Below are 27,071 nucleotides of genomic sequence, written 5' to 3'. Positions count from 1 at the left end.
GAAAAAGTACAAGAGGAACATTGATTTTCTTTTTGTAAACAATCAAAAATGTAATGATTTTCTGGGGTGTGTTCTTTTATCACAGGACTTCATATTTATCTGAATTTATCTCTTTCTGTTAGACAATATTTAAAAATTGAACAGCACAGAATGTTTCAAAAAAATTCAAATTTATATGATAAATATTGCTGAAGAATTGTGGTGAAGATGAAGTACTGGAGATTATAATCAGTTCAATATTCAATACTGAAGATTATTTAAAAAAAAAAAAACTGATGTGAAAGGGTTAAAACAGAACAACGACCTGATGTTCATTGGTTCGATTCCCACAGCCAACAGGTTATCACTATGGGCCCCTGAGCATGACCTCTGACCTTTGTAACAGGGTGAGTTAATGCAGAAAAAGGAATTTCCTCATATTGGACTGTAAACATGTAGAAAATCTATGAAAACGGACTGAAGTTGTGGAAAACATTTAAAGACAAAACGAATCACCATTTTCAAAGATCTTAAACATTTTTAATAGAGCATTTATTCCCCAAAATGAGGAAATATTGGTTACAGACAAAATATTTGGTGAGCAGTAAAATATACAGGTAGTACAAGCTTATGAAGGTGTATTGATTGGTCTGATGGAACGGGGCTCTCCACAATAAATAATCTTCAGGGGGGAGCGAGTGGGGCTGACCGGTGGAGCTGAAGTGTGAACTGATCTGAGAGAACCGGGGCGTTGCTTCTTTTAGTTTAAATACCATCTCATCCTCACCTTTAACCAATATATATCTTTATCTCTATAGTTCTGTCTTCCATAAATAAATTATTCATTTCTGTATCAAAAAAGAGAATTCAAATATAAAGAACAACGACTCTTTGTGTTGTATGCTCTCAATGTACACACGCACACACACATTCTCACACACACACACACACACACACACACATATGCACATACACACGTCACGATGCGATGACATCAAATCAAGCTCGACGTTCACTGCAGCAAGTCAGGAATCCTCTCCTGGAATATACAGCCTCGCTTCGGGCCCTTCTGGGCTGATTGAAAGACGCTTTTTCACTGAAATCCAAAAGGGTTTGATCAAACACGTACATATGTACACAACGTGTGCCTCTGTACTGTACAGGTGTCTTCTGTAAAAGATTTAAAAAGTAAAAAGCTATTGTATAAAAGATGGCAGTGATCCATTCATTAGTCTTCTGCAGTTCATATAAATATGTCAAATCTCTTTGTGTGACACTTGGATTCCTTGGCAGTAGCATTAGAGAAAATAGAGAAGGGAAATCTTTTACATCCGTTTACATTTAATCCAGACGCACAGTGGGAGGAAGCCGACTCTTCCTCACGTCCCTGAACTGGGGGGGTGAACGTCTGGCGGCTGCAGCAAGGCGGGCCTTAAAGGTAACTTCATTTGAACCTGGAGCTCGTCCACTTAGTGGTTTTGGGGTGGAGCCGCGGCGCAGACGGCTGGATGCACCTGCTGCTTTAAGACCCATGAGAAATGCATAGCGGGGGGCTCGCGGGCGCCCCCTACAGGAAGGTGGAGGCCACGAAGCCCTGGCTGTGGCTCACTCGGCTCTGGTGGATCATGGCGCGGTCGTACGCCACCTGGACAGACTTCCGGATGCTGGACTTTCGGGCCTCCATCACCCGCAGCTTGTCGGCCGTGTCGTCCACGCCCAGAGGCGTCACCTTCTCCCGTGGGAGCCACTGCCTGCGACAGCGGAGGGTCAGACCGTTAGAGGGTCCCAACAGGGGGCGGGGATCCGGCTTTCAGGGCCGTGAACCGATCCACCTGGAAACTCTACCTACTCATGACTTGGACGCAGAAATGAACATTACAGCTTCGCAACACTGTCTGAACTGGCTTATATCATAATCTGCTGAAACACTGACGGGTATGATACAGAGCGTGGACCGCGTGCGACGCTCACCACGTGCGCTTGTTGTCGAAGAAGAGCACCAGGTAGAGCCTCTCGTTGGCCTCCTCCTGCCTCTGCTCGCCCAGCCGCAGGACGTCTTTGGGCGGGACGGGGATGGGCACCCCGTTGTGCAGCAGGCCCTCCTCTGGCATCTCGGGGTCGATGATCTGAAACGGACACACGGATCAGCCGAGGAGTCAAGGCATCGGGCAGAATCGGCGCGGCTGTTCGGTGCTGACCAGAGCGGGATAGGAGGGGTATCCTCGGCACTTCGCCCACACCAAGTCCAGCGGCTCCAGCTCCGTCTCGTCCTCTGACATGTGGCTGCCGTTGCCTGAAAAACACAAAGCAAAACTTCCATTTGAGCAAGAAGCATCAGCAAGAGTGACTTTTAGCGAGAGGCGTGCTGAACTACAGTACCTGTGTAATCAGAGTCTCCGTTGACGATCTCCAGCAGGGGAACCTTGGACAGGGCGGGCTTCCCGAGGCTCCGTTTGGGGGGAGAGCTGCTGTGAGGCGGGGAGGGGAGAGGTTACGGTCAGTGTGACGAGACTGAATCCAGGTGAAAACCACAGCTCACACAGCGCGGCTCACATCTCTTTTTGGAGGACTGGGCAGGGGTGGTACTCCGAGTCGGACCCGTCGTCTTTATGCTTGAAGCCGTTGGTCAGTCCTGAAAGCACAGCGGGGAGAATCAGACCACGGAATCAAACCTCTGTTCTCCAATCGGTCACACTGAAAATGCTGCAGCAGTGCTGAGTCGCCGTGGCTCTGATGAGTGTTTTGTTCTGGGAGAGAGATCACAGGTAAACAGTAACGGCTGGAACTAGAACTCATTATCTGAGCACTTCAGGAGGACGGCAGCTGATAACGGCGTGACGTGAGGTTTAAAGGTTTCTCACCGCTTTCCAGAGCGTGGTTTGGCGTCTTCTCCGGCTCGCTATCGGAGCACGGGTCCCTGCTGCTGAACGACAGCTCGCTGAGGCTGGGGGGTCCCGGGACTTTCTGGGGGGTCTTGGAGGGCGTGCTGGAGGGCGTGCTGGAGGGCGTGCTGGAGGGCGTGCTGGAGGGCCTGGCCGGCCCGTTGCTCGTGTTGTCGTCCTGCGGCCCCTTCCCGTTGAGCAGGGGGTTTTCTCTTTCTCTGAACAGCTTCGCTCCGTTTTTCGCCTTCTTGAACAGGACGGAGGTCCGTCGTCCCACGCCCCCGGTGGCGGGCCGCGGCGGGCCACTGGGCTCCGGGAGGCCGTTCGTCACCGCCTGCCCTTCGCTGTGCAAAGTCGGAGGCGGCGATGCGGGCCGCTCCTGTGCTTTAGTGCAATTAAAGTTCTCGGCGGCGCCGCCTGAAAGCTCGCAGTCCATCTTGAGGCGCTTGCAGGGCCGGCTGGGGGACGGGGGCTCCCCCGTGATGGGCCGCAGGGTGGGAGGCTCCAGAGGGGCGTCGCCCAGGCGCGGAGGAGGCGCCGGGCCCGTGCGCTCCAGTGTTGGCGGGGAGGCGGATTTGTCCTCTGAAAGACGACAAGAAAAGGTTTTATTGACCTTCGATCGGCACCGAGCGCCGCCTGAATGTCCACTGAGGATGCGGGGTGAGGTGGTGGTGTCGCGGTCACGCTGGAGAATGGGGTCACTCTGATGGATCACAGCTCAGTCTAACACGAACCACAGCCCAGAGGCCGCTCAACTACCCTGTCCACACGGAGGAGGACCTGATCCAGACAAGTGAAGCTGTTACTTCGCTCTCACAACTGTACGCCGGCAGCACGGCGGTGTGGACGGCTGGGCGCCGCGCCGCCGAGCGACCGGACTAGCCTGCCGTCAGTAGTGGGATGACATGGCATGACTGTACGTGGCCGATGGCGAGAGAGGGAGGGAGAGGGAGAGAGAGAGAGAGAGAGAGAGAGAGGGGTGAGTCCATGACGGTGAAGTGGACGGAGAGGTGCGGACACAGAGTGCACTTGGAGAGAGGAGTTGTGAGGCAGCCATGGCTAACGAGACTCTGTGGGCCCCTACTTACTAGACTGGAGACAGTGGGGTGGTTGGGGTTGGTGCGTGGGGGGGACCCTGGCTCAATTACCTGAGGACAATGTTCTGTTAGCTCATGTTCACAACTGGTCTCATTGACAAAAGTGGCTCTTAAAGCTTCATGCATCTGGCAATTTCATACTGTCACAGAGCGGAGTGCCTCGAATCGGCCCACCTTTGTCCAAAGACGGGAGGCCGCCGTCCGCCCGGGCGCCTTTGTCGTCGTCCTCCTCCTCCTCGTCCTTCTCCTCCTCCTCGCCTTCCTTGAGGTGTCCGTTGTGGAGGCCGTGGCGGGGCGGCTGGCCCTGCCTGTAGCGGATGTTGTTGATTTCGCGCCGGAGGAGGCGGATGCGGCGGGTCCGGGCGCCGCTGCAGCGCATGGACGAGACGAAGTCCATCTTCTCCAGCAGCTCCTTCAGCTGCTCCTCCACCGACATGTGCAGCCGGTTGTTAGGATCCAGCACGCTGTCGACTGGCGAGAAGAACAAGAAAACAAGCAGGATGACATGAGGGAGCACCTCCTCCACCTGGACAGAGCTGTTACAGCAGGTCTGAGTGACTGAAATACAGTGATTAGTCCTGACGCGTGACATGAGTCACGTCAAACATGGCGACGGCCGATCAAGCCGGCAGCAGTAACAAAAGCATGGACGGTGAATGAGCTGATTTAAAACTAAATTTTAAGAACAGCATGCATACTGGCCTCTAAAGTGTGGAAATACTTTTTCAACAATTGTAGGTGTTTACATTCAGTTTTATTCGACGCTGAGATAAAGAGTGAATTACAGCGATTTTCCACTCTTCAGACAGTACTTTCTCTGGTATTTGCCGATTCTGAGGCTGAGGGGGAATATTTTCATCCTGAAGTGCAGGATTGCTCCTTCAGCGTCTGTACATCGTGACAGAAACGTCTGTGCGCACTGACACGCATTAAAGCAGCTGTCTGGCTCGATAATACAGAATCACGGGACGTTTGGAGAAGACAGATGCTGAAAACAGGATGAATACTGCCAGAAAACTGGATGTAAGTGACGAGGGAAAGACAGTGTAAAAGAAGACAGGAGGCAGAGAGACGCTGCTTAAAGTCACATCAGTGTTTGTTCTGAAGAAAAGTGGAACAAAATGTAGAATTTTCAAGAGTAATAAGATGTTTTTAATAGAAATATTCAATAGATTGATTGGTAGATACATTTTTAGAAAGATAATTGTTAGGTCAACTGCAGTCTGATATCCGTTTATAAATGAGGCCTCATAGTGACTAAAAACTCCAGATCTCAAAAACCCAAAGCGAATTAAAACCGTTTAATTCTGGATCCCTCTGACGCCGGTGTACAGATGAAGCACTTAGAACTTCAATGCTGAAAAAACTCAACAGAGACGACACTAATCTATGAGCAAAGGTACGTTCTGAACAAACTCTGTGTTGGGATTAGTTTTACTTTAAGTGACTCATTTGGGTCATGTGAACACATTCAACCACAGACGCCTGCTGAAAGTGAGACAGGTGTAACAGACGCAGCCTTCTGTGTTCACTACATGAGAAATTCAGTTTATATCCATGTCACCTGCAGATGCAAACTGCTGATGACGGCGGGGCGGCGTTACGCAGTACAGCTCATGTGTGACCAACAAACCAAGACGACATGGAAGAAACAGACTGGCTGTGGGAACGAGTGTGTGTGGACACAAACAGCAGCCTTGCTTCACCTGAGCATCAGGACAAATAAGCTACGAAAAATATTTGATTAAGACCATTGATCAGCTCTACTGTGCCTTGTACTGGATATACTGCTCAACAACCACACCAAATTAAGAGATGCTGCATGGGAAAAAGAAGTCAGTGTTGCATGACGTCTGAAACACCTGCACCAATTTACGTGCTTAAAGGAAGCAGGTTCAGGCTTTACAACACCTCCAGTCCAATTCAATGTATCTGAAGCTGCAGAAACCTCCAAACAGGAGCCTAAACAAGAGCTGGTCGACCTCAAACCTTGATCGTGATATCTGAAAGTGGTGCAGAGGAGGATGTTTCCCACCAGAGCCAGTTCATTTTCAGCTTCTTCGCTCTGTATGCGACACGCAGCAGCAGCAGCTCAGGAAAGTAATCAGCAGCTCAAATTGATGCATGTTGTTTTTGCTTTGTCTTTCTTTAATGAGGCACTGCTTCATCTGCTTAAGTTGATGAGCTGCTGCTGCTGCTGCAGGCGGCGCCGCCGCTGTTCCGCAGTGCAAAATGAGAAAGAGGAGCTCTGCGACTCACCGTCCTCCCAGGTGCAGCTGTAGAAGTCTCGTTTCTGAGGCGACTCTGAGAGGTGCATGCCGGTGTCCAGGTCCAGCCCCGTGCTCGTGGCCTGTCGCTGAGCGTGACGCAGGACGGCCCCGCCGAGGTCCCGCAGGCGCAGCGCCGCCCGGTGGAAGACCGTGTCCTTGGAGTTATAGAGGAGGCAGTTTGACACCATCAGGTTGAAGTCGGACTCCATGTCGGCCACGGAGCGATAGGCGTGGTTTTCCAGCTTCGAGGACATCGTGGAAAAGTCCATCGGCTGGCGAATGAACTCCAGGTAGTCTGGGACCTGCAGACGAGAAGCAACACACACCAGTGAGTGAAACGCCTTTCTCTATTTGTAGTACTGTATAATGTCACCAAAACACCACTTCGAGTTAATTATTCAGTTCTAATAAATCTGTTACAACTTCAAAACAACACGCAGCTCATTACAGTCTCATTATGTTACAATGTTTGACTTTCGGTGATAAAAGAAATCTCCATCGGGGAAACTCGCAAAGCAAACTGCCTGGCTGACTTTCCAGTGAGGCATGACTCTCCTTTCAGGGAAAAAACTATCCAAGATAATGAAAAACGAGGCACTCTTTTACTGCATTGTATGTCTATTATTCAGACACACACGCAGTGTCTCCAGGCCCCTCCGCTATACGACGCGTATCAGAAATGTCTGACCTCCTTGATGTCCACTGGCTGTGCAAAGATGTGGGCAGTGTCCTTCTCCTGCAGCTGCTCCAGAGTGGAGCGGAGCAGCATCAGCATCGGGGTCAACTGCATCTCCAGAGCTGCCTGGTGAACTTTGACCTGTCCATGGCAGAGTACATGCATGTCATGTTAGGCTGAAGCTGACATTTTTTCTGAAGAACACGTGAGGTTAATATCAAGAGCAACGATTCACACAAATGCAGTGTTAACATCCCATTAAAGCAGCTGTAGGTATGACACGGATTCATCCCAACATCTACTGACTGCTGGCCTTCAGTGATTTTATTCAGTCTTTTCTTCAAAGGTCATCTGATTCTATAAGAAAACAGGGCCAGCTTGAGTATGAACCAGCCAGGTCTGTGAGCATTCAGTTCCCTCTGCGCGTTACCTGCTCTCTCTTCAGCTTCTCCCTCTTCCTGATGAGCTCCACCAGCAGCCGGGCTTTTTCCAGATCGTGCCGGAGCTTCTGCCAGTACCGTAGTGCTTCTCTTGCCGCAGAGATTTTCTCGTCCACTTCAGGCTGGCAGAATTAAACACGTTTTAAAACGGTTAAGAATGCATTTCAGAAAGGCCTTTTTTTTTAATATTCTAAAGAGCAGCCCTCACCTGTTCCGTATTCCTTTGGGACTGGTTGTTAGAGTGCAAACGCCGAACCAGCGGCACGCCATTCCTGGACTGGCGCTTCAGTAACCAGTAGCTGTGCAGCCTCTGCATGAATTGGTTTTTCCTTTGGAAAAGGATTCCCTTGCAGATGATATTGAGCCTGCATGATAAAGGAAGACGCAGGTTAATGCTCGTGTCAACATGACAGGAAACTGTTGGAACATCTTCAGTAAAATACTGTTGTGATAACACAATTGAGTTGACTTTAATATGCTTGGTATACCCAAACCTTTCCACAAATAGTATTTTCACAAAACTGCAACCTGCTGAGACAATCTCAGAAAATGCATGGAGGTCATATGGTTAATTTTCTTTTTTTCCCCACATAACAGAAAAGCCACAATCTTCAGAATGCACAACATTCTGACCTGCTGGTGGGGATCTGGGGAACTGGTACTTGTGGTGAAGCAGCATTTCTCGTTGTCGAGTCAGTATTCTTCTTCCCTTTCTTTTTATCTGTCTTAGCCTCAGAGTCAGATTTTCGGCCTTTCTTGGGAGTGGTGGGACCCTCCGTGTAGGCACTCCGCCCCCGACTCGCCCTCCCTCTGCTGCCCACCACTCGCCCTTCACCCTCCTCCTCCGACAGGGTGTCCTGTCCTGGCGGAGAGTGAGCCTCACAGAATGCTGTCTTTTTAACTGAGAACGTGGTCCCGTTCACGTTCGTTTCCCGCACGGGGTCTATCTTCATGAACAAACCCGCGCGCTGCGCACACGTGACGTGGAAAGCAGTGTAACAGTTGGCCTTGTGGCACTGGATGGACGCGCCGCGGCCCTTCTGCTTGCACAGGTAGCAGGTCAGTTTCCAGCGCGCGGGGGGAATGTTACCCACTCCCTCCACGGGCTCCAGGAACACCGTGTTGGCGAAACAGACTTCAGGAATCCAGATAGCGCACACCACATGCGCCCAGCGCCCGTCGCACGTTTGCTTAAAAGCCCCGCCGCGGTTCGGACACAGTACGCAGTCTACCGGTTTCTGGGGGGACTGGAGGCAGCAGCGGCACAACCACTGGCCCTCAGGGATGTAAGGTACTCCGTAACACTCCTGGTGCACAGCCAGGTTGCAGGAGTCACAGAAGAGGATGACGTTGCTGTTGAGGCACTCGTCATCCAGGCACACGCAGCAGAAGGCATCGTCGTCGATAGTGCTTTGAGAAGGAGCGCGGGTGCGGGATTCTCGGTACGCTTCCTCCTCCAGCCGGTCCACCAGCAGCTCGAAGGTGTCCGGTGAGATAACTGAGTAGCCCTCTGACGTCCGGCCAGCATTGATCATATCCAGCCAGGCGGTGTCCTCCTCATCCATGTCATACTCCGCCTCAGTTTCCTGCTCTTCAGGCGAGCGTTCAATGTAACGGTAATAGGCTGCAGGGAGGGGAGCCGCCTCCAGGGGCTTGAAGGTTTCTTGTACACGAAACTTCGGTTCAGGGAGGGTCATGTGGTGATGGTTTGATGTGGTTACTTTCTCAGGTGACTGTGGGTGAGAATTGGGGCAACTGTTCTTGGAAGGCGGTGGCGTCTTGGTGGTGGAGGTCTTGGAGTCTTTCCTGCGGCCGCGGGGCGTGACACCTTTCCGGGGTGTTGGGGCACTGCTGGCAGGAGGCGACGACTGCTCGCTGTTCTCTTTGTTGCTGTTACACTCACTGATGTCCTGAGCCATCATCTCATCATCAGTGATGACCTCAAGAGGCTCCAGAATAGAAATCCGGTGAAGCCGACCCTCCAGCTCCACCTCCACCACCTTCTGGGCTTGGGCATAGGTCAGTGTCTCTCTGCTTGGAGATGCTTTGAGGCTGTAAGGGGACGGCGATCGCTGGCGAGCACCCCCACGCCCGCCAACTGTCCCATTAGACTTCGACTTTCTGACATCTCCATCTTGTCCTCCTCCTTTGGCCACCTGGCCTTTTCGACGTGGCTTTCTCATAGGCCAAGGAACACACTTTCCCTCCTGCAGAAACAACAGTAAAATTAAAAAGTGGTGAAATATTTTGTGTGAACGTATGTCAATGCCAGTTTTAACATGATTTATGCCTTCAAGAATTTACGTTAAATTGCTTTGTTCTCTTGCCCTATAAGCAAAAAAGTGTGGGTTCAAATCCCTACCAGGGTTTTCTGTGTTGTTTCTGAAAACATGGGTGAGACTTTAAATTAATCAATCGTTAGATAAAATGACACGTTTTGTTGTGTTTGGACGGTGATAGACTGGTGAGCTGTGCGGGATGTACCTTCTATTTGCCCAGCTCGAAATAAAGCCATAAAATTTGAAAACTCGACAGCCATAAGTTGCGATTAAAAAAATTATTAAAAGTTTAGCCAAAGTATTAGAAACAATGAAATGGCTAAAAGACAATTTATAGTGAAGATCCGAACTGTTATCTTGAATTGTTTTATCAAATTATTTTTTCATTTAGTTAGAATGCTGACAATAATAACACTGTTTTGAGCAACATGCTCCACTCGGATTGTAACACAGTCAAAAGTGCAGTGTTGTTATGTCAGGTCTGGATCACCTGTGGTGTCAACATTCCTTCACACTCCACTACTCCAGGACAACTAAAGCGGTAAAACGTCCCATATTGACAGCTGATGTGTTCTTGACCACACGTTTAATGTTGATCGTTTAAAACACACGCTGACAGAAAAAGTAAGCAAATGCTCTGGAGATTATTCTCGACGTTATCTCAGAAAGTGTTGGCAGCCACTATGATGGCTAGCCACAACACAACAGTCCCGTCCAATCAGCTTTCAGGGAAGTTTGACTGACAGCGCTCACATCCAATCAGCTTCGAGAATAGCATCGTCTCAACAGATCAGTGTCCTTATTTCGGGAGTGAAGTGTCAGCCATATTTACAGTTCTAAAACACAGCTAAAAGCTCTTCTGCTGATTTACTCTTCACAGAAGTTTTCTCCGATTGGAGTAGCGATTTTATCCTGTCAGATCAGGACCCATTCGGCGCAGCAATGTGACAATAATCTGACATAAAAGTGCCAAAAGGAGCAGAAACGTTGGCTGATTTATCGTTTTTTAACAAGATTCATTAAATGACAAACCGCCAGGACAAGTTCAAACCTTATTGACAGTAATGGAAGAACAGTTGGGTGAGAAATAAAGGATAAATTACCTGTTCTGGCTGCTGTGTGACGGTGATCTGTCGACAGCCGGCGGTGTGAAGCCGCTTTACAGTAATGGTTCCACCGCCTGGCGCCTCCCGGAGCTAACAGCCGCTGCTAGCCAGCCACAGCTCATTTCCTTCTAATATAACCTTTTTTTTTAATCAACACGGCGTGAAGAAGGCCAGCAGTGAATCCCCGAGACTTATCGAAAATAACAGTGGTTATTCTGCATTTGAAAACCTGAGAAAAGGCTTATTGCCGACGCGGTTGAGTGAGAAGGAGAGATATTAGCCTCCTTCGGCTAGTTGGCTGGATGTTTGGAGTCCGAAGTGCTAACGGTGTTAGCCGAAGTAGAAACACAACTTCCGGAATGGATTTCAAAATAGTGTAATCTGTCAAGAGAGGCTCTACAGTAATAAATCACATTTATGTATAGGGGCTTGTTTTATTCCTCTCATGTTTATCAAATTATTCCATAGATGTTGACTTTACTAGTTGTAAACGGTATTTAATGTTTCTCTGTTTCTATGACATGCTTGTATTCTTTTTTAATTTCATTCTGTCTTTTGTTTTAAGTTTCTGTTTTATCACATTCCGTGTTGGACAACGCTACAAAGAATTTCTAATACCACCATATGTTTAAAACATTGTTTCACCGTGTAAAGGCCAACCTTTACAACACGGTGCTGTATTTTATTTTGACAGCGGAGTTCTTCACTTCCGCTTCGCTTGAGCGCAGGAGATTGAAACATAACCTCTGACGTCACTCGGCCACGATTTTCGCGCGCCAGCTCCTGAAGCGAGTCAATGACAGCTCGCAGAGAAGTTGAGAGAACTCAGACGATGGAGCAGATTCATTCTGCCTCCACCTCACTCCAGACTGTCTTTCCTCCAGACTTTCTCTCTCGCTCCACCTCTCATTCTCATTCTGAAGTTTTCTTGCTGTCTAAAGAGGGTTTTTTTTCTTTGCATCATCACTTTGTCATGTGTAATTGTTTTTCCCTTGAAAAGTGTCTTTAGATTAGATGAATGTTGTATGAGGGACTGTATAAATGAAACTGGATGTATATGTTAATACGTACTCACAGGAACACAGTTGACCTGAATTGCTTCATGATAAAAACCGTGAAGATCTCTCCTGAAGTCCACCATCATCTCTTCTATTTCCTCCATGTTTTTGGTAGAGAATATGTGCACTACTATACCGTAACATAAGCAAGAGCTGGACTATATATTACAAAGGTATCAGCTCGATGGTATCAGAATTCACAATATAGATATAGCAATAGACAATGTTCAAGAACTGTTTCCATGCACTGTGCAGCAGATGGAGCCCTCGGTTGCATTTCACTCTGTTACCTCAACATTACATGATAAGTGGTGACAGGAGTCTAAAGCATTTGAAGATGCAGTCATGGACGAGCAGGATGAACAGCAGAGGGCTCAAGACACACGGAGAGATCAAGAGACAATAGGTCCCAGAAACACCAGCTATTGACATGGATGTTTCTTCCCTCTGGGGGTGACAGGGTGAGGGGTAGCGCAGGGGAGATATAAATCCAAACTATAGGGGATCAAAGCCTGCAGATATATATTATTAGAAATGATACACACTGCTTCAACAGAGTACATATTGGGCTGCAGATGTAAATTACTGTAAACAGCGTGACTGATGTTACTGTTAAGTGTGGAACCACAAAGTGGTCTGTGTGGGAGGCATAAATAAAGCGCTGCTTTCAGCGTGCTGTGGGTGCACGTTGCAGCAGGAACTGGTGACATGTTGCACGTTCACACTGGAGCTGCTAATCTTTTGGGGCCTCGGAGGGACAAGCGTGCTCCACACAGCTTGACAAGACGTCTCCACCCTCAGACTGAACTCATCTTAACTGGATGTGACAATACGACCACAACATTTTGGCTGAATCTCCCAAAAACAAAACAAAACAGGACCAAATTTACGTGACACACACCTGCTTTTATTATTTCACTGCAAAACAATGTCACAGTAAATCTGCATCACAATTCACTGGTTGGGAATGTCTAACATAAAAACATCTACATTTAGGAAACAATTGCACGTTACTTTAAAAAAAGATGATGGGGCAGTTTAAACATCTTCACTCCTCTGAACACTGATTGCAAATCTCCATGTGTGAGGAGTTAAAAGGATCAGCTAAAGGAATCTGGGAAGGGGATTTACAAGGGCACCGTTGGCTGCATCAGTAGTTTCCTGGGATCACGGAGACATAGTCAGGGTGTTCTTCCTCTTGGAGTCCCGCCGGGGGAATGGCACAAAGCTTTTCACCTCTTTGAAACATAACCCTGAGGGTGAAATGGGAGAGTATGCAGCTGGTCAACAACAACGATCGGAATTCAAACAGGAAGCCGTTAAAGGCATGCAAGTCATTTACTAATTTCACTATGTATTTCATCTGCATGTGTGATTTAGCTCCTTTGTAGGTGTTCCATTATTGAATGGATGTATAAGAGGATGCACCGATACCAGTACGGGGTTGTGACATCCGTCAGTAACGTCATGTGACAGCTCAGAGGTGAAAGTGAGGAGAAGATGGAAAGCCAGGCATGGAGCCAGCCGGTCACCCAGAGCGGTATGGCTGCATCCGCAATGACCATGCGTCTGTGTAACAGTGCATCCGCTCATCCATCAGGCCCACTCACGCTTCCACTCCTCCAGGGACAGCGTGGCGTTGTCGTGGCTGTCGTCGTACGGCGTCGGCTCGGGAAAGTCGTCCGGGTCTCGCAGGCCGTCAAAGTACGGATGCTCCAGAGCCAGCTCGGCCGTCGGCCGCTCGTCTCCGTCCAGAACCAGCATCTTCTCCAGCAGGTCGATGCCTGAAAAAGGCACACAGTGTTTCAAGCTGATGTCAGGACTATTAGTTTTTTTTCCTGTGGCAATTTAAGTCATCTTCATTTGAACAAAACTGACAGCCGTGAATTAAAAATGCTTTACGAGAAAGAAGAAGTCATGAAGCTGGCAGCAAACAGAAAACAGCCTGATGTTCTCCGTTGTGCTTCTGCTTTCAGGGTATTGTGAAGCCTTTAGTAAAGCCAGTGTTTTAAAAAGTTAAAAATAACACAGCAAAGTAGATAAAAAGGATGTCAAACTTACACTTATCACTGGCTCGGGGAAACAACGTGGAGAAGTCTTTTCTGGGAAAGCGAGGAAGGCCCTTGATATAACTTTTGGCCTGTTTTTGGACATAAATGAAAAATGAATACAGGTAATCAAAACTACTAAACCGGTGAGGGCAGTGACACACACTGATGATGTATGTATTCTCATCTGTAGACAAAGTGTCATGTATGAGCAACTGTCCTGGCTTGCACCCTCTGCCAGAAGACGGCACCACTGGCTGCAATTTATTTTCAAAAGTATTTACCTTCACTTTCCCTGTTATTTAAAGCAATATCTAGTGCTCTATAACTCTCAGCATAACTTACGACACGATGAAAAAATGTTCTTTACTGTTCCAAGAGTTAAGCATGAAGTAGGTAAACAGGCATTCTGTGTCAGGGCCCCGAATGACGGGAACAATCTTCCTGTTTCTATTCGCTCTATAACTTCATTAACTTCATTCCGTAGTGCTCTATTAACACATCTTCAAAATACTTGCCACTGTTTCTAATTTGCTCGAACGGCCATAAAGGACCATAAACGAAAAGGTTCATGTGATTTAAATTTTTGTTGTGATGTTGCGTTTTGACTATGTTGTGCTGACTTTGATGGATGGAGAGAGGTGAACGTTCAGAGCTGGTTTGTGTGTATGTGTGCGTGTGCCGTTTCGCTTTTAATTATTGTCTCTTTTTATTATTATTTTTTATTACTTTTATTCTATTTTTTTGTTTGTCTTTTCTTATTATTTATGTGTATATATCTTATTTTTTCATATGTATATGTAATTTTGCTATCTTGTATTTTGTTATGCTACTCTGCTCTTTATGTTGTTATGAATATGAGGATCCCCTCGAAAACGAGAAAACTTATCTCAAGGGGTTCTTCCTCGTAATAAAGAACTGTTAATAATTAATAATAATTAATTCATTCTGAAATTATAGACTGAAATATCAATATTTCATTTTTTAATATTACTGTATACAACTTGTTAAACTTGTTAAAATGATATTTGTGGATATCTCACATTTGTGTCAGGACACTTAAAATCAGTTCAAACGATCATTTTTCACAAATGTGTGCCAAACTCAGTAAAGTTCACTCGAAATGAACTCACAAGGCATTTGAACCATCAATATGTAACTGTGGTGCTGGACAGAAATCCACAGCAGCAGCTAAAATCTGCACACTTACATCAAACACAGCAGGAAAACAAGCCTTTTAAATTTTAACTCGATTTTCTGAGTGAACAACAAAAACGCTGCAAGTATTTCTTGATATACTGAGATCTCTGTGGTGCCACCGTCAGGACAGACTATTTATTTCACCAAACAAAACTTCAGTTTGTCTTTACTGCAGTCAAAACTTAAACTTGAGCAATTTTCTCCTATGAATATTAGTGGATTTAGTGTCTCGAAGTCTTCACAAAATAAACAATTTCAAACCACTGCTGAAATCACCACATACATCCAACTTTTAAAGGTGCATTAGGAGTTTGCACGTTTTACATGAAACAACGTCCCCTGCAGGCCTTGGGCGTAACTGCAGCTTAGTGAAACGCTCTCGTCTGTGTCTTGCGTGCACGGAAGAGGGGAACTCCTTCCTCGCTCTTTTAGTAGCGTTCCAGTAAAATGTAAGTTTCTTTTGCCTGGTGGAGTCTGTGTGGAGCTGTGGCAGTGCTAGAAGTCGGTCTTTTCTTACTTTCTGGAAGATCCATCCTCAGTACTGCTCAGTTGTTGCTTGCTAAGCATCTGGCGGAGTAATGCCGGTCAAAACAAAAGTTAAGGAAATCAGGCCAGGGGGAGCGCGCATTACGTCACATCATCTCAAATTCTACCCCAAAAAATTCTGGTGCCGGACCGGCACTGCAACTTTCAAGTGCCAATTTAGCGCTGTTAAGGCCCGTCCATGCTTCACATGTCCGCGTGGGTGCGCGTTGGTCCGCGTGATGTAAAAATCGTCATGAATTCCTGTCCGCTAGGGTCCGCGCGGACCGGTCCGCGGACGTCCGCGCAGCAGCCAGAATTTGAGACCGCGTTGCGCATTGCGCGCAGGTCGCGGAAGTGTACGCATGCGCCAGAGCGCCATAGCAAACAAAACGTGACGGTAAAAGTGAAAGTAGACGGAGTTCCAGCCTGATGGCTCCACTTAAAGACACGGAAAGAGTGAAAACCTCGTGGAAAGAGAGAGCAGACTGTCTGGAGGGAGGAGAAGGTCTGCAGACAGAAGTGAAAAAGTAACTAATCGCTCCGGCGCCGCCCCGCGATTCAGAAACAGAAAAAAAAGGCTAAATAAACTTTAATACTTAAAGATAATGTACTGACAATGTATGTGCTTAATTTTCTCTAAATAATCCGTAATAAAGGAGCAGATGAACAGTCTGTAGTGCCGGAAAAGCTTGTCGAGGCTGCGTGGATCACCGCGCCTGCACGAGACGCGTACAGCTGAGCTCAAAATGTAGCATGGGAGAAAGCGTTCTGGACCAGGGCCAGTGCACGCCACTGAAATGTACGCGCAGGGGGCTGGTAGAACGGCGAAGGGATTTGATTGGTTCCTTAAGAGCGGTCTGCGCGATACAATTGGTCGGAGTTTTTACACTCCTTTGGCCGCTACAGTGGTCAGATTTTTGCCGCACCTTTTTCCGTCCACATAATGTATTGACTTCTCCCAGGGGGCGAGGAGCATTTCACTCAGTATGACTAAAAGTGCTTTAGGAAAACATTGTCTATCCTAGCTTTAAACAACAGCTATAATTGATGCTTTTTTATGGACATTTCACAATATTTAGCTCCAGAAAGTATCATTAACATTGGCTTTTTGCTGAGATTGTTTAATTTTCCATAATAATGGTTTGAGTTTGTGACATTTTTATCATGTATACTCTGGACCACAACAAAGAAAAACGTTTAAAGTTAAAATTATTGGTTATTAAAGCACCCTCAAGATGAAATTGAGTTGTAGGAGGTAGGTAAAAAAACCAAAAGCAGCTTGCGTATGATATACAAGTAAAGTCTAAAGAATTTGAAGAGCATTAACTTACATGCTTTGAATTTCATTTATTACACTCATGACATTCAACCTGCAAACCTTTTTTCAAATGATGGTTAAAAAACACAAAACATACCAAATCTTGTGAAATATTGTAATATTTTAAGATGCATAGTTTTGATTTTTATGACTTTTGGATTAAACTAAAATATTTAGTTGATGTGGTATAAATCTGGAATAAATAGAATGTTAATGCAGCGTATGAACTTACCTCTGGGCTGTCCAGTTTCTGTACGAACTCCGGTCCAGGCACTCCGGTGACTTTCATGATCTGAGTCAGCTGGTCCATGTCTGGTGGGGAGTCTCCAGTCAAGGCCTTCTGAACGCGCATCCACACAGACGCAAACACATAAAGCAGAACAATAACGGAAAAATGGAAGCCGCTTGATCAAATGTTGACAATTTTACTTGCTTCGTGAAACCTATGAATCACCTGAGCGTATCAGGAACAGAAAAGAACATAAAATGCAGAATATGCCACAGTGGACGGGCACAGAGACGCAGCCTCGGGAAACGTGCTGCATGTAATACTCTGTAATTGCCTTTTTGTGTCTGATTTATGGAGCTCGCCGTCACATAAAGCTATCTGTGTTTAATCAAGTGGCTTTCAATCTCCTTTATGATTACAACGCTTTGATAAAGTGTTATTAAAGCTCGATGGGTTCATTTTATAATCACACAGCGCATTTCCGTCTTCGTCTATTGACAGTCATTATTCAAGTTCTGAAAAGTTGAGCGAACGTCAGATGAAAGGATACAGTCTTTCCCTTTGAAAAGGGTTTTTCCATTGATCATTTCTGCCATGATACAGCCCACAGACCAGATGTCCACTAGAGGGAAAAAAAATCATCAAAAGAGAAGAAATGTCAGTGAGAATACATACCGCTAAGAGTGTCTCAAGTTCAGCTGTGGAAATGAGGAAGGTGGCATTTATGTGCCGCAGAGCGGTTCCCACTCAGGGTAGAACTCTGCTGTGCGGTTCAGATTGGGGGGAAATTTGGCCAATAACAGTATTCTGTGCAGGGCGTCAACCTGCCGGTGTCTGACATCCCACTCTGTAGAGGCTGTTTACGAAATGAAACTCCACTATCTCCTGAAAACAAACACAAATCCCGAGAAAATCGGCTTCATTGCGCCGACAATTTTGTCATGGAGTCTCAACGCTATCAGGCGGCTGTCAGACCCATCTGCGTCAAACTGCTCGCAGATTACAGGGAGGGGAAAAAAGAAAGAAAAAAGATTTATGTTCCAGAGTGACGCCGCTGCGTTTCAGAAAGCAGCTCCTGGATTAGAAAACTTGTTTCTACAGGACAAACATGAGACAGTCACTGCACCGACAGGCCCACTCAGCACTGGAGACGACAGCGAGGACGGAGGACGGGGGTCAAGGGGTCGTAACAGCTACAATTGTCTTGCCAGTCTGGGTGTAGTGCATCCAGTTCAGAATGACCTCAGGTGCCCGGTACCAACGGGTCACCACGTAGCCTGTCATCTCCGCGTCGGTGCTGCGAGCCAGCCCGAAGTCCAGGATCTGTGAGAGCAGCAACACTGTGATCAGCATCCGCACCGCTCACACAAAACACCGCTTTCACATCAAGAGGACCCGATGACGCTTCAGCACGCTCAATCTTCCAGATCAGCAGAACGAGACCAAACTAACCTAAAATATGTCTCATCATTCCTCTTCTGCTTGGTTTTAATGACATTTTGAAAATCTGCTGTCTGGAACGAGTGTCTCTTTAACAAGTAGGACGCCAACACTCCTGGACATGATGAGCACGATCTAAACAATCAATATAAAGCCAAAAAGGTAAAAATAGTGTAACGCAATCATGAAACAATATTGTTTTACAACAATTGAGTATGATATAATATGTATCTTAAATGAATGAATATGACAACTCTGTAATCCACTATGCTCAGAGTTCAGAGTCAAAAGAAACCAGGTGAAGCAGCTTTGAGTCCCTCGACACCTGACGACTGCTGACACACTCATTTCTTTTAAAGCAGGACTCAAAATGTACCTTTAAGGCCAGGATTCACATTAAACAAAAGAATTTACTTATTTCATCACCTTTAAATTAATAAAGTTTTTTACCTCATTTATTGTGTCTTTCATAATTGCTTTGTTTTAATAGATTTCACTTATTTTCTTGTAAAACACTATTAACTGCCTTGTGTCTGAATATTTCCATAAGAATAAATTTGTCTTGGTTCGAAGACTGCAGAAAACCAGTGGAAAAAACTTTTAAAAATATGACTATACATTTGGCTTCAGTTATTAGATTTTGGAGGGACTTTTAAATAAAGTCAAACTCTTTCATGAAATAACTCACTGGTTACTGGCAAAATGTTATTATGACAACAGCCCAAATATCTGATTAGCAAGATATAACATTACTGACATGCAAAAGGGCCAACATCCTTATATTATTGGCAGGTATCAGATTATTAGTAATTATTATTAACAGTATTTGTTGCTACACAAACACCAGTGAAGTTCATAACCCCATAATAAAAAACTTTTTCTCAGCACTGCAGAGACGATGTGCAGCTTCATGTGTTCGTAGTTTAACACCAGCCTCACTGACAGTTGTGTGTTCAGAACAGCCTGAACTCCTCTGCACATTTCTCCTTCCTCATTCAGAACCAGGACCTTGTTTTAAATGAACTCCTATTGTTTCACGGTGGCAGAACAGCTGAAGCAAAAAGCACAGCTTCAGTTAAAATCAGGAAATGCTTTCGCTTACATGTGATGTTACCAGACTTCATGTTCACTACAGCAGTTTCTCCATTACTTCAGTGGCGGTGTGTTTATTGTCAGTGCAGTCCTCAGAACTGCGTACCTTCAGTTCGCAGTCTTGATTAACGGCCAAGTTTCCCGGCTTCAGATCCTGGCGAGGAGAATGAATTGAGTCACGGTTACTTGAACGCACACAGCAATTAACGGGAAATTCTCGCGATGGTGCAGCACGGTTCCAGCGAGCACGGCGGGAGCTTTAGTGCTTGTAATTCCTGCGGTCGCGCACGGTTCAGCTGTTTGTCTTAATGCCTGAGCACCTCAGGCAGTTTGGAGCAGGGATTCAATAAAACGCTCTGATGGGTAAATCCTGTGACACCACGCGTGATGGGAGCGTGTTAACAGTGTCACCGCTCCTCAGAGTAACGCCGACTTCCAGACATGGAAACGGACAATCAATACACGGAAATGTCAGAATCAAAACACATCAGAGACAACTGGATCTTTACAGAACAGGTAACAAATCAACCACCCAAACAGAGTCAAGTCCCATCTCTGATCATTATAATCATCATCGTGAAAATGCTGTGTTTATTTACAGTGGGAGGTCAAAACTAACTGAAACACATTTATTTGACCACCAGGGGCACACAGGATTCTTATTGATTATTGTTTACTTGAATACATCGGTTCTCTGCTAAATAAACACGACTTTTCTTGCGACTTATCTAATGAAGCACTTCGGAGCCCACTTCTGTTTTTTTAACTCTGAGTCCACCTTTGCAGCTCTGATTAGTAACGCACAGAAAAGCTGACTGACAAAGGTGCAAAAGCAAACTTTACACAACTCAAGAAAACAAAAGAAACAACAAACCTTCAAACTCAACTCAGTCCTATTGTCCTGTATGCATTAGGTCATTTTTTGACATTTTAAATTCGATGTCAGAGTGAAAATGTAGGGACAAAGCAAAATGAGAAAAGTTGTGACGCTAACATCTGAGCAAAAACACACATTCACTGTGAGGATTATAGAGATTATGACCAACTCCCACAGTCCAGCTTCTTTTTTGAATTTTTTGAAGCAATTTGTTGGCAATAAATTGATGCAAACTGAACCAGGAACCACAAAGGGACAGGAGCTTTACGGCGCAGGCCTGATCTTACATTACTCTCCCTGCTCTACAGGTCTTGGCAGTGGAGGCAAAGGGTGTGGCCTAACAGCTCCAGACAAGTCCCGGTACGGCGGAGGAGGCAACTCATCGTACCTGTTGGGGCAGGGTTCCATCTAACTCATTACCGGAGGTGAATAATAATAAAGAAAAAAAAAAAAAACCCTGTGAGGAGTGCAGGAAGAGAGGCGCGCACGTCTGGCCAAAGAACGTCACACAGGGCAATTTCCTAATAATGTGAGTGAGAAGAGAATCCACGCCCGGCACGGAGCTGCTGTTAACGCACCTGACGACGCGGCGCTCTGGAGGGAACCTGGACTTACCCTGTGGATGATTCCAGCCTTGTGAATATACTGCGAAGAGAGTAACACAGCAGGAAGAAGACCGTTTTACTGCACGGATTTGAAATTAATCAGTCTGTTCTGATAGCTTAATTAACACAGCGAGCGTCCCTGATATCAGCAATAAATACAACTAAATTACATACTAAGTTTTCAGAAGAGTAGTGAACCTTTCACCCCTCCTGTAAGTCTTATTAGGTTTTTATGGCACACATGAATCAATGTTTTTATAATCTCTCAAACACTTTCAGAAGATCTATAATTAGAGGAAATCTATTAAGCGTCCAGTTATCAGTTTCCAGCGCCACAACTATGTTTGCATCACATATTAAAAGTTATTAAGTTACATTAAGACGATGCCATGACTGTGTTTTAATAATGCTTTAAAGAGTTCATCACTAACAATTCTAAAAACGGCGGAGACAGTTTCTACAACAGCAATAATTAACTAAAACCCTCGAGTAGCAAACACAGTGTAACCTAACGACGTGGTGGCTAGGCTCAAAGGCACGCTGTCAGGGGCTGCAAAGGGATCCTTCAACATTTTGGCAAATTGGCCCATTTAGCGCAATTCCTTAGTCATTTCAAACAGCATACTTACTTTTCTTGTGAGGGCGAGCTGTTGTTTATTCAGAGGCGAGTCGGGGAAGGTTTTCGGGACGGACACAACGGAGGTGAACGGTATTTTTGTTCCCCCTCGTCAAACTCATCAAATACACAATCCAACAACCCCAAAACACTTTGGTGGACACGTTATAATCCGCACATTCACTACGCTGTGAAATATTAATGCAAAATTACCAGATTGAGTTGTTTATGCAAAGATTGCTAAAACGGAACTACTTACTAAACATGGCGTCTGGGCGTAGTGATCTCAAAAGAAAAAGTAGTTCCCAGTATTTGCTTCAGTGTCGTAACGCTACAATATTATTTGTTGGTGTTCCACAGCGTAGTGAATGTGCGGATTATAACGTGTCCACCAGAGTGTTTTGGGGTTGTTGGATTTTGTATTTGATGAGTTTGACGAGGGGGAACAAAAATACCATCCACTTCCATTGTGTCCGTCCCGAAAGCCTTCCTTGACTCGCCTCTGAATAAACAACAGCTCGCCCTCACAAGAAAAGTAAGTATGATGTTTGAAAAGACTCAGGAATTGCGCTAAATGGGCCAATTTGCCAAAATGTTGAAGTATCGCTTTAAAACTGGCGTTATGTTGGCTGCAGTGGTACAAAATGTAAAACGACAGACTTATTTTTTAAAACACGTATAACTCTGTGAATCAACAACAACAAAAAAAAACTTTAGAGGATTTAAAGGTCATTATGGCCCAAACAATAATGAGCTGAACAGATCTGTGTAAACATCTGGAAAGTCACTACAGCGGGAAATAAGTATAAAGAAGTTTTAAAACGTGCTTCTTCTCAGATGTGAGCTTCCATATTTCAATAAAATAATTGTAAAGTACAAACTTTGTCCATCAGATCTTCACAGCGGAAGAGTTGACGTGTTGAAGAGTCTACACCTTATACCAACAGAAAACTATGAGAGCAGAATGAGGCCAAATAATCTGCAAACAAAGGCCGAGCACCGCCGAGCAGTGAGAATTCTGCATGAGACATCCTCCTCCTCCAAAACGTCCTGCAGCCTGTTTACTGTGTAAACCTTTACAGACCGAACGAACACAACATGTGAAATATTTTACATATTCTACTGAGAATGAAGCTCATGAGGGTAAAAAGGACTTTGTTTAAATTTTATTCCACATTTGGATATTTTGGTACGTTGAGACAAACTGACCACCTCAGATCATTTCCTGCGGCTCACCCTGAGTCCACAGAGCATCTGGTAGACGAGAAACTGCACTTTGTCCTCTGAGAGATGGCCTCGAACCTTCGACAGGTCAGTAAACATGTAAGGCATGACCAGGTAGCTGTGAAAACAGGAAGGAGGAGCACAGAGGAAGACAGTCAGGGCTTTTTGGTAAAAAGACAAGTAAGAGTTTCCATTTCCCTAAAGGAAGCCCCTTTTTGTCCTATTTGAGTCAAATAAATGTCAGAAAAATTACATTTAAACATTTTTCAAACCAAACTTCAATAAAAAAGCATCTGAAGGCTGACTCGTAGCTTCTCTGTTACATTTGCAGCACCGGATTTCAGGACAGTTTACCACTGAAAACATCAATTAAAACAGGGACAGGATCTTTCCACTCTGAATTCCTCCTACAGTAAAAACACGGAAATGACTTAGCGCTCAGACGTTGTTTCACCAAAGTGTCTCTGAGTGTCTGTGTGTTTATGTAGCCGCCGATACGCACTGTCCTCCTGACAGACAGCTCAATAGCTATAAAGTTGTTCACTCAATCAAACACTTGCTTTAATCAAACTGGATTTTACAGTATTATCATGTTTGAATCAACTGTTTTTGTACACTGAACTTTTGACACAGAAAAAAAAAAAAAAAAAAATGCTGAAATTCTTCCGGCTGAATCTTCCCAAGCCGCCCGTACTGCTGAATCAGACATTATTTACATTATTAATAGCATTAAGTGATGCATATTGCTGCCTGTCTGCGGCTGTTATTGATTACTTGGCTTGTGGGCTTTCAGGCCCATTAATGCCGCGGCGCACGGCGAAGCTGAGAGCTTCTGGAGGTGGGCTCCAGGCCGCACCCGCACTGGAAGGAGAACCGGATTTTCACACTTTTCCATACAGAATTTCACAGGGATGTGTGAAAGCATGACCTGATAGGATCAGGAGAATGTAGGGCACAAAAAAAAAGCTGTTTTTCCCAAAGGTTGTGCAGTTGAGCTTCTTTTTACAGGTGAGTGGTGTTAAACCTGCAGATCATTAGTGCCGTTTGCCCCGGCCTCGGGATGGGGGGGGGGGGGGGGGGTTTGCTAATATGTTAAATAATACTCACAAGTCCTGGAAGTCATCCAGGCTGGAGGCAGGTGTAAACACATCGAGGAGCCCTATGACCTGGAAAATAAGAATAAGATGAAGTTGGGTATCTGAGCGGGTATTTACACAGAGCGGCCATCCGTCCAGCTCAGTCCACTTACGTTTTCATGCTTCATGTGTTTGAGCAGCCGCAGCTCTCTGTAAGCCCTCTTGGCAAATATTTCTGACTGGAAGGGCCTGTGGAGCTTCTTGAGGGCCACTTTCTCTTTAGTCTTCTCGTTTGTCGCAGAGCTGTGGTGAAGGACGGAGTAACAAGTCACTCACCGTGCACGCACCTTCTGCTTTCACTATGACTGATCCGTCTCGAGCTTTCACTCTCGCTCAGCGCGACGCGGGAAGGCTGGAGGACGGAGGGACTCTACCTGGTGCCCGCTCTCTGAATGAGTGCCGCTCACCGAGCACCGACATGCAAATGTTTGGCAGCTCGTGGTTCTCGCGGTGATCTGCAGGGCAGCTCATCGTGGGAGGAGAAGCTCGTTGGGCTATTTGGAGCCACATCCACCGACACAGTTTACACACATCACACTCATGCAGGATATCACAATCAGCAAGCGCTCCGTGCCAGAAACACATTGACGACCGATACGGTGCATCACGCCGCTAATTATGTCTGCATTCACAATCTACATCCACTCCTGCCTGCAGAGACGAGCGCTTCTATAAAGTGACAGTAAACAGCGACCGTCAAATGGACTTCTTTTCTTTTCCTTTCCTTAAAGGAAAAAAGGTCGTCAGCCACATTCAGACTGGGTTCATTGTAACTCCCACGCTGTAAAGACTAGAAACACTGGTTACTACGCATAGTTAACGTGATAATAACTGTAACTCTGATGATAGGAGCCTATAAGTCTGCTATTAAGAATGACTGTAAGAAACTAAAAGAAAAACATAAACTGGAGTATCAGCAAAACTAATTCAAACAGGCTTAAGGGCAGGTATATAACCATTTCAGGTTTAAATGATGTGAAAGTCATGACTATTTCAATTTAAAATACTTTTCGTCAATGCATATTTTTGCGCTCCTGGTTCTCCTTTAGGCTGTGTATCAAAGTGTTATATAAATATAAATATAAAGTTTCCAACTTTTGCACACTTTGGTTCAACAAACCGTCTAAAGAAGCTCTTCGAAAGTGAATCAGAGGTGCCAAACATAAGGCCTGTGGACCAAAGCGGGCCTGAACTAAAATGTGTTTGACGCCAAAGATAATGTCGGTGTTTTTCCCATCCTGTAGAACACATGGACCAGTAACCCATCATTCATTTCATTTTAATGTATGAATCAGTGATGTGCAAACTTGCCATGGCACCGGCTCACTCTTTCATTCGTTCAACTTCTGCCTCCCAAGACTTCCTCCAGCCTGTCTGAGGTATAATCTGGTCAGTCAAATCTAATGAGAGGCGACCAAAGGGCATCCTCAGGAAGTCTCACTCACATCTCTACCCTCAGTCAATACCACGATGATGATGCACTATAGCACAACGCCATACTCAGCTGAGAGCATCACATCACATTCATCTTACATTAAGGAAACTATTGTATCTCAACACAGACATGACACCAGCTTCTGTGCAAATGGAAGTGCTGCAGATTTCAGGTATGTAGCTATGATGACACAACATATGAGGATTAGATGATCCAAACCAGGTGAGTCATCAGGCCAGGAGGCCAAAACCAAACCGAGATGTTTTAATACATTTAAGCACAAATAGCCGACACAACACAAGACTACACTGAGACCTGAGCTGCAGGTTGACTTCACCATCAGGGTGACTGTAAATCAGTGCATCTGCTTCGGGAAATGTTACAGCAAAGTTGCATTTCCCCTTTGCAGTGACACCTGCTGCGAACTCATTTGCATGAGTTGATCATTTCACTCGATAACTTTGCTGCTGAACGTGACGATGCACAGCACGGAGAATGGCACCCATGACAACACGGCGATGAGCAAGACCCCACAGCGTGCATGTGCGACGTGCGTGTGGATTTGAGGGTGGAAAGTGGCCATCTTTAACGCCGACAGTCTCCCACGGACGCTGCTGGTACCAGTGTTCCCCTGCAGCGCGACAGCCAGGTACGTGTTACGGGAAGTGTGGTGACCGAGCTAACAGGCGACACGCGCCCGAACGTAACGCCAGGTGCGCTCACTTGTTTACACCAGTTATGAGACATTACGTTTACTGTAGCGCGCACACGCACGCACGCACACGCGTATATGTATACACACACACACACACATACACACACACACACACACACACACACACACACACACACACACACACACACACACACACACACGCACACACGCACACACACATACACACACGGTACCAAGACTCACCACACCGAGCCGTACGCTCCGGTTCCGATCTGTTTGAGCCTCGTGTATTTCTCCGGGACTTCCCACACCGTGCTGTTGATCTCCTCTCGGGAGAAATGTGGCCGAGCCTCCATGGTGGAGAGGTGGAAAACTTCTCCTCCCGCCTCCGGTAAGCCGTTCACTTGCTCGGAAGGTAAAGCAAAACAAAAATCCTGCTCCACTGACACATAGTACACCCCGAGAGCAGCTTCCGGTCTGACGTTTCAAAGTAAGATCCGACTGTGTGGGAGGGACTCATGTGGAATCATCTATCTATCTATCTATCTATCTATCTATCTATCTATCTATCTATCTATCTATCTATCTATCTATCTTTTTATGTCTCAAAATTGGAAATAATTAGGGATCAGGATGTTGTAAAATGGGTCTGTTTATTATGAGACAAGCAAACTTTATAATGCATAAAAAGCAAATTATTGATACACATTTTATTCCTTTGTGTTTATCTGAATGAAAAGAAATTGAATCTTGACTCACAGAAAAGCCCCACGAGCATAACCAGGGGTCAAACCCTGGACTGTCTTTATGTAGGCTATTTTATTGGATTTATGGAATGTGTGCAATTCCTTTACTCATTAGTT

The 27,071-nt window shown here is 45.8% G+C and overlaps 2 protein-coding genes across 3 annotated transcripts; both read right to left on the bottom strand.

Moving 5' to 3' along the window:
- Positions 1-500: 500 nt before the first annotated feature.
- Positions 501-11,052, bottom strand: brpf3b (bromodomain and PHD finger containing, 3b). Of its 2 annotated transcripts, none has more exons than XM_030118135.1 (13): positions 10,727-11,052; positions 7,978-9,551; positions 7,553-7,709; positions 7,335-7,466; positions 6,917-7,045; positions 6,218-6,530; positions 4,133-4,429; positions 2,841-3,443; positions 2,533-2,611; positions 2,359-2,447; positions 2,178-2,272; positions 1,951-2,105; positions 501-1,730 (listed from the first exon to the last, which is right to left on the bottom strand). In XM_030118135.1, the coding sequence occupies exons 2-13, from the start codon at positions 9,525-9,527 to the stop codon at positions 1,547-1,549; spliced, it is 3,783 nt and encodes a 1,260-aa protein (XP_029973995.1). In that variant the 5' UTR covers positions 9,528-9,551; positions 10,727-11,052; the 3' UTR covers positions 501-1,546. The 2 variants fall into 2 exon arrangements, with proteins under 2 accessions (XP_029973995.1, XP_029973996.1); XM_030118136.1 differs by having other exon boundaries at positions 2,359-2,444.
- A 1,620-nt stretch (positions 11,053-12,672) lies between these two features.
- mapk13 (mitogen-activated protein kinase 13) lies at positions 12,673-26,695 on the bottom strand. Its single transcript, XM_030118138.1, has 12 exons — positions 26,452-26,695; positions 24,211-24,340; positions 24,069-24,127; positions 22,974-23,079; positions 21,132-21,161; positions 19,746-19,793; positions 18,316-18,430; positions 17,658-17,729; positions 17,111-17,190; positions 13,849-13,927; positions 13,398-13,571; positions 12,673-13,040 (listed from the first exon to the last, which is right to left on the bottom strand). Exons 1-12 carry the CDS (start codon positions 26,562-26,564, stop codon positions 12,955-12,957), a joined length of 1,092 nt encoding a protein of 363 aa, XP_029973998.1. The 5' UTR covers positions 26,565-26,695; the 3' UTR covers positions 12,673-12,954.
- Positions 26,696-27,071: the final 376 nt, after the last annotated feature.

Source organism: Salarias fasciatus, chromosome 20 (genome assembly GCF_902148845.1).
Source record: "Salarias fasciatus chromosome 20, fSalaFa1.1, whole genome shotgun sequence".
In the NCBI taxonomy this organism is placed as follows: Eukaryota; Metazoa; Chordata; class Actinopteri; order Blenniiformes; family Blenniidae; genus Salarias; species Salarias fasciatus.
Note: the sequence above shows the minus strand (reverse complement) of the source record. Positions and strands in the feature narration are given on the sequence as shown.

Excerpts from the sequence above, each read along its gene's own strand:
- brpf3b (XM_030118135.1), bottom strand. The coding sequence starts at position 9,527 with ATGAGAAAGCCACGTCGAAAAGGCCAGGTGGCCAAAGGAGGAGGACAA. Across the intron at positions 7,710-7,977 it reads CCCCAGATCCCCACCAGCAG|GCTCAATATCATCTGCAAGG; the intron begins GTCAGAATGTTG and ends TTTATCATGCAG. Across the intron at positions 2,273-2,358 it reads CGGAGACTCTGATTACACAG|GCAACGGCAGCCACATGTCA; the intron begins GTACTGTAGTTC and ends TGTGTTTTTCAG.
- mapk13 (XM_030118138.1), bottom strand. The coding sequence starts at position 26,564 with ATGGAGGCTCGGCCACATTTCTCCCGAGAGGAGATCAACAGCACGGTG. Across the intron at positions 17,730-18,315 it reads GATGCACTACACCCAGACTG|TGGACATCTGGTCTGTGGGC; the intron begins GCAAGACAATTG and ends TTTTCCCTCTAG. Across the intron at positions 17,191-17,657 it reads CCTTTTCAAAGGGAAAGACT|ACATGGACCAGCTGACTCAG; the intron begins GTATCCTTTCAT and ends ACTCCCCACCAG.